General features: G+C 32.6%; 1 protein-coding gene across 2 annotated transcripts; it reads left to right on the forward strand.

The window, feature by feature from the left end:
* Positions 1 to 6,018: 6,018 nt before the first annotated feature.
* On the forward strand, positions 6,019 to 12,262 carry LOC143586711 (MADS-box protein JOINTLESS-like). Of its 2 annotated transcripts, none has more exons than XM_077068192.1 (8): positions 6,019 to 6,304; positions 6,486 to 6,709; positions 8,678 to 8,756; positions 9,138 to 9,202; positions 10,463 to 10,562; positions 10,960 to 11,001; positions 11,464 to 11,604; positions 12,057 to 12,262. In XM_077068192.1, exons 2-7 carry the CDS (start codon positions 6,495 to 6,497, stop codon positions 11,575 to 11,577), a joined length of 615 nt encoding a protein of 204 aa, XP_076924307.1. In that variant the 5' UTR covers positions 6,019 to 6,304; positions 6,486 to 6,494; the 3' UTR covers positions 11,578 to 11,604; positions 12,057 to 12,262. The 2 variants fall into 2 exon arrangements, with proteins under 2 accessions (XP_076924307.1, XP_076924306.1); XM_077068191.1 differs by having other exon boundaries at positions 6,019 to 6,297.
* The last annotated feature ends 429 nt before the right edge of the window (positions 12,263 to 12,691 follow it).

Genomic DNA, 12,691 nt, shown 5'->3' on the forward strand with positions numbered 1-12,691 from the left:
CTAATTAATAAATAACAACAATGTAATTCCTTTCATTTGAATAATAAAGGCCAGAGGTTCACCGCTGTGGCGGGTACCTAGTGAATTTCTTTAGGAAATGTCGTCGGTTCAAGTCTCATTCATGACAAATTGTTGCTAGCAAGTCAAGGGTTTTTTAATATTCTATCAATTTAGTTAAAATAAAATGAAAATTGGTACATCATTGACTATTGAGGTTTCTTTTATGGATATAGTACAGTAATTGCATAATGAGTTTATGATTAAACCACGAATGAAATCAGGTATATCGTTAGGATTTTAATTTGTGACTAATTTATGCAGATTTTAACCGACATTAAAATTGGTAACACCGCCGGGAGGTATGGCCACCAGCATGTCAAGGCTTTTGCATAGTTGGGGGTGGTAAAAGGTTACTGGTGGAATGTTTGGATGGGGAGGGGGGCAAGGGTGTTGTCCGACGTGGAGGTTATACCGCCCCTAGACGGTAACCACAGCATGTGGTGACTGTGGTCTAAAGTCAATCACTGAAACCCGTCATTCTAATTTGTTCTGCACAAGTATGATCTTCAATCGTCCTGTTAAAGTCAACAAACTAGAATGCAGGGCAACGGGCAACCCACTTAACAGTCTTAAAATTTCACACACATAGTAGTCACAAGCGCACAACTAGATGAAGAGAAGCACACCATGTGGCTACAAGAGCAGGACCTTCCTCTATACATTGTGTTACAAAACATTAAACTTTAAATTTCTTTGTATATTATATATAGAGAGAAAAATGTTCAATACATAATCAGTTTTAAGTACAAAACCACTAGAACCGCTTAAGACAGTCATACAGTGTTGAGCAAATGTAGTGGGTGATTGAAATAGAAACAGTTACGTAGTTTTGTAACAAACTGACGTACTACAACTAAAAAATACGTACACGTGTTTGTGTTTCTCATTTCTCACAGTTCCACTTGATGTGTTGGAAGTTGGAACAACATACCAGAAACGCATAACACACTTTACGTTATGCTTTAAACTTAACACACCCGCCTCCCAATCTCTATCTCCCTCTGGTTGTATCTATTGAACACTACTATAAGTGTATTATGCAGCTCTTGTGGTTTTGTATCAAAATTTCATCATGTATAGAGCGTGCCATATATAGTGATGACATCTAATGACAACATTAGATATTTAGTCACAAATTAAAGACATTAACTATTATGGTCACACATTAACGGAAACAACAATTGATGGGATCTATTTGATGGTGCAATGTCACAGACTGTTGACCTAATCGGGGATCTAAGCGCTGCAAGTGACAAGTATCCGTAACGAAGTCTAACTCAACCCGTATGATCAACTTAGCATACTCATCTAACTTTATCACATACCAAAGAATCTATAACCATAATATGAACTAGTTACGTGTGCTACACGGGTAACTAACCTAGTTTTTAAATATAAATAACCCTTTAAATAATTGGTTTTATAAATAATTAACTTTTTAATTTTTGGCAATTGATTTTCTGGAAAAAATAAAAACATGGCCTACATTGCTTTAAATTTTCAGTGTGTTTTAAATTAATTCTTTAAATTATACATTAAAGATGCTAATGAAAATGTTATTTGTATGGTGGCTTCCATTGCAGGTGAAGTCGTCTTTTGCTGGCTGATATTCAATAGTTACAGGTAAACATTTTTTTTACTAGGTGTAATATTATTTATTTATTTATTAATGTTTTAGTAAGATAATTGGTATGATACAAAAGTTAAACATTTTTTTGTTACAAGGTGTAATATTATTTATTAATGTTTTAGTAAGATAACTGCTATGATACAAAAGTTGATAAATATCTTGTTTGATCGTGGCTTAAAGTGAATAGGTTGCTGAATTTGTGGAGCTAGAAGTTTTTTTTGCTGAATTTGTGGAGTTGAAGAGAGAGACAATGGAACTTCTTTAAACTGCCTCTTCTAGAAGGTTTTTAAGGGGTTTGAAGGGCTGAGATTTAATCTTGTAAACTTTGAATGGTCAAGATGAAGCTAAAAGTTAGTTTTGAATAGGGGGAACAATATATTATATAATTGGACTCGTGATTAGTGTTGTTTTATACTTTTACATTAATTTTCTTATCATTATCTCTATCTCTATTATATAAAGCATGAGTTAGGATCTCTTAAATTTTAAGAGGTACATAACTTGTTGCTTATTATACAACATACTATGCATAGATTTAAGAAATTTTAAGGGTAATGTTGTCGTTATAGCATAATATGGTTACTTTAGTTTCTTACATAATAGTTTTAATTTTAGTCTTCTAACTTTATTCAAATTTTGTTAATTTATAGATAATTACATATTTACCCCTTATTTTAAACAAACTACCTCCACGACTTTTAAACATCTATAACTTTTTCACACGTTAATATTTTTTTAAGAAAACTATTCTATAAAAATGAACATTTTATTCTCTTTCAATTGAGTATGATATTGCTAGAGTTCATTTATTTCAAAAATATTAACATTTGCGTGATTACCGGTTTGTAACGACAACGGGTCAGGTCGAGCGATTCGAATCATGGGTCAAAATGAATTAGAGTCGGAACATGTCAATACAAAAGCTGGTTAATTTGGTTCAGGTCAAGATGGGTTTAGGTAGAAAAGGGTCATGTCAAAAGGGTATCAGGTCGAAACGGTGTCTGGTCCAGATGGGTTTCGGGTCAAAACGGGTTGCTTTGAAAATCAATTTATTTGAATTTGTTGTACATTTTAGGCATTAGTTACGAGATGACATTGTTTACATGTACCGGGCCCGATAAACACGTGTCCAACACCACGTAACGCACAAGTAATCAACGTGAGTTACACACGTGATGTCAGATAAGCATGTTTAATGCATGTAACATGCATTCAGGTGTCAGTTATGCGTGTTCAACTGTCAGTTACACACACTTGCTTTGCACATGGTACGCGTCTAATTTCAAGTTACGAACGCACCGTCATCGGGTTTGTGCACGTACTTCGCTGCATAGCGCGGGCACCTGACTAGTCTATTATTATAAAAATATACATAGATCTTTCCTAAACTAGGGGTGTTTAGGAAAATCCAAATTTTAATTGAAAAATAAATGGATTATTCAGATTGTTCATTTAATCTGTATGAGGAATGTTGGTAACTAGTAAGTGTGAAAATGCGTTTTCAACGAGCTAGTCTGATTGATAAGGAATGAGCCTAGACCGTTTTCCTCCATTATAACACCAATTCTCATCGCCAATTCGATCTTTGCGTAAACTAAGCTTTAGCTCATACTTTCTCATTAAACGAATTGACCTTGTTATATAATCATGCTCTTACCTTTACCTAGGCTTTACCACAACTCAATTCACTCTCAATTACATTCTTGTTCTTCATTTTGGTGCTCAGTTCACGTGACTTTCAAAAGTCAAAACTGACCTTCAATCTTTTCCTTCTAGTCCTCCCCCCCCCTGGTAATTAATTAATAATTGTTTTTGTTTAGTCTTCACCCCGGAATGGAACTCCTCTATAAACTCCATTTGCTTGAGATGTTTCATCCTCCAATTTTATTCATGTTCAATTATGTGGTTCATAAATCAATTTGGAACTTTTTCGTAATTGATTCACAACATAGTCTAAATTTTGATTATGCTAAGGCTATTTCTACATTTTTAACTTGTAGGAACCAATCTCGGGTTATTTTCCAGTTCGAGTCCGATAAAACCGAATTACTCGCTTATTTACTTTAAACTAACCATTTTCGCTATTTCATTTCAGATAACTTATTTTTAATCGAACTAAAACCATCAAACCTGACTAATAATTATTTAACCAAGTTTTCGTTAAAAACATAACCTTGTTGAACTAAACTCGTTAAAACACATAACTTGTTCTATATATTATCATTACCCCATTTTTCATCCAAAAACACCAAACCATGAATCGAAACCTCAAACTTCATACTCATTTATTTAAATCCAATATTGATTATAGTATCCTTAATTAACTAGGATTGCTCGTCGTGCCGAACCAAACTGGTTCACTCGCTTAACTCTATCTCACAACTTTTACAAAACAATTCACCAACATATCTTTGCCTGTGCTAATGTTTACATTCTGATTATGATGCGTGCTATGTGTTTATAGCTTTTGGTTGTGGTGGTTGCTCATGCTCATGCTCAATGTATTCACTCTCAATAGTGAATGTGCATAGTTCATTCTCAATAATGAACATGCTTTTCTTCATAGTCCATTCTCAATAATGGACACACTTATCTGTTTGATTTTCATTATATTTAATCATACATCAAATGGCATATTTTCTCATATTACATAATATATATAAATCTTATGTTTGCTCAATAGCAAATGCACATAGTTCATTCTCAATAATGAACTCACTACACACATAGTTCATTCTCAACAATAAACACGCTTTTCCTCATAGCTCATTCTCGATAATAGACACACTTATTTGTTATATTTTCATTATATTCTTTTGAGTAAATTGCGATTTCTTTCCATATATTTTGTTCAAATATGCGGTTTTAGTCCAGTAGTTTCAAAGTTACGAATTTCGTCTCTTTGTTTTCATTTTACTTGCAATTAACCCTGAATTCATTAACCTCGTTAATTCTGATCGTTAATTCATCATCATGCACCTCATAAGATGAGCAGTTTTGCCATTTTTCTCCCCGAATAAACCACAGTCCTAATTCGTAAGCCATCTCACGTGAGGGGCTGAGGTGTGTTCGTTGAAACAAGGACAAAACTGTCCCTTACGTGAATAGCACGCTGATGAGTTTAACGACCAGACATAATGAGATTAGTGAATTCGGGTTTAATTGCAAGTGAAATGAAACCACAGAGACTAAAATCGCAAATTTGAAACTATTAGACTAAAATCGCAGATTTGGACAAACACATGAACGAAACCCGCAATTCACTCTATTCTTATTATACATAAAATGACGCGTGGATTGTATTTTCTCATATTACATAATGTAAATCTTTTGTTTGTTCACCAACATTATTGTTGACTTTGTTTTCATACATGTGACGGGTACTAATTGTTGAAGTATTTCAAGAAATGATGACATATAGATATGCTATTGACCTAGGACAAATAAACAAAAATTAACGATTGTTTTGTTATGTTTGATTTAAAATCCGATGTATTGTATGAACCTTAATGTGAAATGAATAAATATTACTTTAAATAATGCAATAAGCTACAAGCAATCGTACGTTCGCCCCAACGTATAATCCGTCTTTGGTCGGTATGTGACAAGAGAGAGAGATAATATGAAAACTCATGTGAGTTGAAGAAGTCAAAAACCCTGAAAACTCATTTTTAATCACATGTTTAAAGTGAACAATTAGTTTATGTGACTGTAAAATAAAAGTAAACAAACAAAATGCAAAAGTTATTTACTTTTTTCATCTCTCAAGAGTCATATGTGTAACATATATGTAACAAATCATTGTCTAAATTTTTTATTTTTTCTTTGCGTATTAAACGTAACATGATATATTAGTTAAGCTAAAGACATACCACCTGTATACAACCCACCTTACTCAAGTTGAACCCCTCTTATAATGGCGCCACCCAATTTCAAAGCGTGCACATGAGCCGGATATCAAACTCGAGCACCACCTCATAATAAAACTCTTAAGAAAAACGCTAAACCACCCACTAACAAGTCCTTCAAATTTTTAACCTCGTTATTATCTTTCCAAAATATTTGTTAGATAATAGTTGAATATGAAAAAAAGTTCATATATTCTTTCATGAAAATCTATGGTCCTCATTACTCAATAATTATTTGCAAAGATTATAAAGATAGTACTTTTACCTAATATATTCTTTCATGAAAATCTATGGTTCTCATTACTCAATAATTATTTGCAAAGATTTAAACCACTGATCTAGGGTTACTATAAAGATACCATTCTTCACACATAGAATGGTGTCATTCGTCATAAAAAATTACACAAGGTAAATAATAGTACACCTTCTGTCTCTTCGGTTTCCTTTTTATACAACAGTCCTTTCTTCAAGTCCCCAAGAACCAGACCACCTCCCCCAGTTCACCCCTCATACCTGACAATAACTCAACAACAAATAAAGTTTACTTCAAATCTCATATCATATTCAGCCTCCATACCCTCCATCTGATCTTCATGTTTTTTTTTTCATTTTCTTTCTTATTTCTCAAAGTTCTTGAATAATAATAACACCCCACCTTTACTAATCATCATCTTGACCATCTAGATCGGATAATAGAAGGTATCGGGTAAACCACTGATCTAGGGTTACTAATTTAAACCACTGATTTGTACTTTTACCTAATTTTGGTAAAGAAAAATGCTGTCTTTTTGTTTCTTTTTCCTTTTTTGAAACCTACAAAATTAAATGTTTCCATTCATAGAAAATTACCCTTGATTTGAACTCTGGTTTATTCATTGTTTTCTTAGTGGATTTGGATGCCAAAAATGGCTTGTGGCAGTGGAAATATGATGGTTAGGGAAAAAATACAGATTAAAAAAATTGATAATGCTACAGCAAGAAGGGTGACTTTCTCCATGAGGAGAAGAGGGTTGTTTAAGAAAGCTGAAGAGCTTTCTGTACTTTGTGATGCTGATGTTGCTGTTATTCTCTTCTCCTCTAATGACAAGCTCTTTCATTACTCCAGTTCAAGGTATCTAGGGTTTTATTAATCTTGTTATTATTTTTTGGTGTTTGTATGTGTTTTAATGTGTGTCAGTGTCTGGTGTAATCATATTTTAATGTGTGGTGCTTTATAATCTTTTGTGTACTTGTTTCTTTTGTATTTTGTGTTGTAGGGTTTCTAATGAAGTTCTTTAATCAGGGTTCAGGAATTCATTGTCTAGTTTTGTGTGTTTAATTTGATATATTAATGTTTTTTTATGATCTGATTGTCTGGTATCTATTTTTCACAATGGATGTGAGACTGAGATTAACTTGGCTTGTACTTTATTCTGGTATAGTTGTTTGGCTGTTCTTATGAGCATTCATATGTTTCTTGGAATATTTTTTATGACATGAGTTATAATTCAGATGCAAGTAGCCGTAAATGAAAAATGCTGTTTAAAGGGGTGGAAGAGGGGGGCTGATGGTTCTATGTATGTACTATTTTCTTACTGATTTTGTGATTCAAACCCATAATCTTTGTCCACAAATGGAATTCGGATGAGTTGTTTAATAGATCTAAAGTAGCTTATAGAAGAAACATTATCAGATGTCATAGCTCTCATGGTATTATGGCTGTTCTTTGAGCTAGCACTCATTTCTTTGGAAATATATATATTTTTTTGCATTTTAAATTCAGACGCATAAGCATGAAAATGAAGAAAAAAAAGCTGTGTTCGAAGAATCGAAGGGGATTTTTTTGTATGTGGTATTTTCTTTAGGTTATGCAACATTAATTTGACTTTGTGGTTGAAACTTGTGATCTTCCGGTTGCAAATCAATACAATTCAGATGCTTAATGGATTTAAGTTAACTTAGGCGATAAGTAGAAGAAAAAAACCCCTTTACCTGGTCACATGCTATCTATACTTAGTGTCTTAGATTCCATTTATATGAAATGTTTGAAGCATGCTATATTTGTTAACATAGTTTAACCAAATGCTTATCTACATTTGGAGTTTTTTTAAAGTAATTAGTAGCTGTTTAAGAGTTTATGGATAATACAGAATTATTAATATGACATATATGTTGAATTAGAAGTTTTGGTAATGCAGATTCATTATAAAGTCCAAAACTTGAACCCAGCATGGTACTTAAGTACAAAGCTTCATAAAATCCACCTCAAATGCCAAGGTCAACCACATAATGTTGCTACTACCAGTTCCATAGAGTTTCAATATTTGAGTTGTTACATATTTGAAGAAAAATGTACATGTGGATTAAAGGATTTAATTATCATTACTGTAAGGAATAAGATAAAAAGATAAAGATAAAGTTGGTAAGAGTTTGAATTTGAATTGTTTAGTTTATTAGTTAGGTTTATTGGTGTTCTGGTGTGTGTGCCCGGTTTGTGTGTACTGGTGTTTATTAAGATCTCGTCCAACATGGCCAAGTATCTAAGTCATCCTTAGATGTAGGAGCACTATAGGAGTATGTGGATTAAAGAATGGGTTAAGTAATTTTAATCGGAGAAGTTTAAGAAAGCCTCAAGTAACTCATTTGATGCGACCTTTACAAAATGTAAAAAAGAAAAGAATCATTTATATATCACTACAAAGTCTTTAAACAACCCAAAGAACTAGAATTTGATATTCATAATTATAACTCTAGAATTGTAAGAAAATAATTGCTATATACCATCCTAAAAAGGTCTAACAAAGCATTCACAGGTGCATTTATAAACTCGTGTTTTAATATAGAAAATGAATCACTGTCAGCTACATTCAGATTTAGAATTACACTCTTGAGGCAAGCTGATTGATTGTTTTCTTGAGGTTCTCCACTTATGAACATATACCGAGCGATAATTTATATAACTTGGTCTACTGTTTAGAAGACTCTTCTAAATTATGTAATACTAATGATTTGATTGTGAAGGCTTTGATCACATAATTTTGTTGCATAAACATCCGGTGTACATATAAATGTTTCTAATGCACAGTTTCTTTTTTTTTAGTATGGAAGAAGTACTTGAAAGGCGTAGCTTGCACTCAAAAAATATTGAGAAGTTAAACCAACCTTCTCTTGAGTTACAGGTGATCATGGCTTTATTTTTCTTGCTATGTAGGTACTTCACAATTGTTATAATCATTTCTTTGTTTTTTATTGAGGCTTGGAAAATATAACTAAAAGACTGCAATAAAAAACTTCTCTTTAAAAGTTAATATAGTCAAATCATAAAAATTAGCCATTGCAAAATATAACTAAAAGACTGCAATAAAAAAACTTCTCTTTACTTTAGTTTATTGTAATTTGTATTCTCATAACATATGTTGATCAAGTCTCGGATCTTTAGTTGAAAAATGATTTTTCATCACATCAATAGTTATGGTCCTAGATTTGGGAGTCAATAAGGGATATAAATTCCTATTTTTTGTTCTAATGCAACCTTTGTATCCTCTTATTTTGTCATTCAGCTGGTTGAGGACACCCACTATGCCAACTTGAGCAAAGAAGTTGCTGAAAGAACCCTTCACTTAAGGTACATTCTAATACACACATACATACATACACAACTAGGGGTTGGCTTAACTATTTAGAGGGCTCAAAGAAAAGTAAAGTTTAGAGGCCATTTTCCTAATTTATTGTTACAAAGTTATTCTTCTTTATTCATGTTTGGGAACAACAATAATATGCTTTTATGGAACTAATGTACTATTACATTAGTGAAAACATATTGCTATTATTGGCTCAATTGTTGTTTAATTTGTCCCAAGAAAAAGGTCCAACTATGAGTTCAGGGTGGCAAGCCCAAGTAGCTTTAGCAAGTAGGTTGTGCCGTTGTGGCCTTAATTAGGGGTTTTATGCGTTTTCTTAATGACCAAGTTAGGGTTATTATTTCTTGTTAGCAAAGTTGCATTAACATTATAAGTAGATGCCACCAAGTTAGGGTTTTATAAGAGAGATCGTAATCAAGGTTTTTAAGTTATATTTCTTCGATAATAACTAGCTTCTCTAAACCGCGTGTGCTTCGGTGAAGTGGCAGGAACTTGGTCGGTATTGGTTTGTACAAGATTAAGGGGGTGTTTGGGGGAGCTTTTAAAATTGTTTTTTTGCTTATTTGCTTTTTAAAAAGCAAAAGCAATTTTACAAAAGCTTCAATTTGAAGCTTTTGGAATTGTTTTCCCAAACACCCTTTTGCTTTTCAATAAACAAATAGCAAATAAGCAAGTTTTAAAAGCTCACCCAAACACCCCCTAAAAATTAAAAAAGCTTGGGTTGTTTGTGTAACTTAATGGAACTTGAGGGTCACAAAACTAAAAAAAGTTAAATATGTGGGGTTAATTGTGTAACTAATTGAAACTTGTGAATATGTAAATACTTTTGCACGGATTTCGAAACTATAGTTTTAATATATCCAGTGTATTCCTATTGTGTGTGTTTTCGTTCGTATCAATTCTGGACTGGAGTTTAGCTACCAACTTTAAAGCATTACATATATGTATGGTTAGCTATCAACTTTAAAGCATTACATCTCATGGTAATTAATGATGATGAATCAAACGAGACTAAAGATGTGGCAATGTTATTATAGTCATTCTTTTTTATGGGGTCTTTTCGTGGAAACATAAGAATTTGGAAAATATCACAAGTATACTCGTTTTAGAAAATAGATTAAAGTAATTTATGAAATTTTGGAGCCCTCTCAGATTTGGAGGCCTATTAATGTGAAATAACTGGCTATACATGTGTGTATATATGTAATATGTGTTTATGAAATGTGATTCTTCATTAAAAACAGGCGGTTGAGAGGGGAGGAGCTACAGGGTTTAAGTATTGAAGAGCTGCATCAGCTTGAGAAGTCGCTTGAAGCTGGATTGAGCCGGGTTGTTACCAAAAAGGTGTAGTTGCTTTGTATTTGTTAATGGTTATTATTTTTTCCTTCTGTATTATATGAAACATGCAAATTTTATGATTTTAAAAGCTTTTAAGTTACATTTACCTACATGTTTATTATCTCATGCAAGGGTGTTTTACATCATTTTCTATACTATGTATCAATATCATCTGAAGCATGTTTTTTTGTATTTGTCAATACATAAAGTTCTGAATAATATCAACTGAAGCATGTTTTTTTGTATTTGTAAATGCATAAAGTTCTGAATACTTTCTATAAAAAACAAAGTAAAAAATGTGTACGGGCCATATGATTGAATCAAGTTGATTGAGAAATGTCAAAAAGAGAGCCTTGTGAATAAGTCTTTAGACATGAGCTTACCTATAGTTTTACTGTTACAGGGCGAGGTGATTATGAACGAGATCTGTCGTCTTCAAGAGAAGGTCAGAACTCGAACTTAACTAAGTAATTTCATTTATATACTTTGTCCTTAAGATACGTGAATCATAAACCGTGTTAGAAATTGGTGACACAAAAGGGCATGCCACTGCCTTTTAGTGTTGGATAAGATCATTTTTGTAGCCATTTAACAACTTGCTTTAAAGTCGGTTACAAAACATGCAGGAATAGAAACTCATGGAGGACAATGACAAACTAAGACAAGAAGTAAGGGTCATGTTCTCTAAGGCTAAGTAGTTTTCTTTCTGTTTACATCTCTATTTGTATTAAGATAACGCCACAGGTATAATTTTCTTTGCCACCTATCCCCCTTTACAAAAAGGATGGTTTCACATTGTTAAATGTTGTACGAGTTTTTCGAGACGCTTCTAAAGAAAAACATTGTTTTGTTTGACTATGTTTGACTGCTATATGTGTTTTTTCTAACATTTGAATGGTGATTGAAGCTTTTGAAGATGTCTAATGCTCGAAAACGATTGATTTGTGATTCCGCTGATGATGGGGAATTATCGGAATCTACAGATATCTGCAACTCTGCTGGGTACTCCACAAGATTATGAAAGCTCCGGTACATCCCTTAAGCTAGGGTGAGCAAATTTGCTGTTATTTAGTTCTTTTTTTAAATTATAATATATATTAATTATTGATTGAGGGCTTGTCTTTTTATTTAATAATTAGTTATTGTACGTGTAGTTTCATTGCAGAATGATAATTTAAAATTCCTTAAAGTTGTTGTGTGTAAGATAATTCGTTGTGTTGCATTTCAAAGCAGTAGTCTTTTAAGTTATTAAACTATAAATTCAAGAAGCAGAGCCTGATACTTTCTTTTGATTTGAAAACCAAACAATCGCTTTAAAATGTAATTCTTTCATTATATAGAAACATAGATATTACAACAACATAGCAGGTAGGCGGGCAACAAGCTGCGCCGCCACCCCTTTCTGAATGTAATTGTACTTTCATATGTTTTTTCAACTACATGTTTGATCGAAAATGTTTTATACTTACATTAATCACATCATATGTGGTCATGGTGCAGGTTGCCTCACTCAAGGTGGTGAAAGCTTAATAGGATTTCTATAACTATCAAGTATGTAAATGTAAGCCAAGAATGTTAAAACAGTGATTTCTTTGGTCACCTATATGACATTTGGAGTTATGGTTGTTGGATGTACAATCCATGTTATATTACAAACTGCTACAAGATAAAAATAAATAAATGGTTGCATACTATTAACGGTCTTTGTATAAACTTTGCTCGCTATGATGACGTTTATAGGTACGTACTTCGGATGATGCCTAAATATAGAGAGAGAATATAGTGAGCGGGCAACTTATGATATACTTATGCCAAGTGGCATGCGATCTCTTTCGTTGCTTCTGATGTGCAATAACTTTGAATTGGTTATGTGAAGGGTCATGTTCTAACTTAAGTAAGTGATATCAATGATTTTTCAATTTATAACATGTTTGACTTCTAAAACTAATTAAGTTAAAAGCTTTGTGAAATCCTGTAAAATGATGATTTTATATTTTAATCAGATTCATATAAATAGTGATTAATTACTTTTGTAACCTGTATGGGGCTTAACACTATTTGTATAATAACCTTTTCTTAATTTGTTTTTGACCGTTTTGCAATCAAAATTAACTTTTTAGTCTTTTTTTGATCGT

Source organism: Bidens hawaiensis, unplaced genomic scaffold (assembly GCF_021521415.1).
Source record: "Bidens hawaiensis isolate Kalapana, Puna unplaced genomic scaffold, B.hawaiensis_p1.1 tig00034782_1, whole genome shotgun sequence".
Taxonomy (NCBI): domain Eukaryota; kingdom Viridiplantae; phylum Streptophyta; class Magnoliopsida; order Asterales; family Asteraceae; genus Bidens; species Bidens hawaiensis.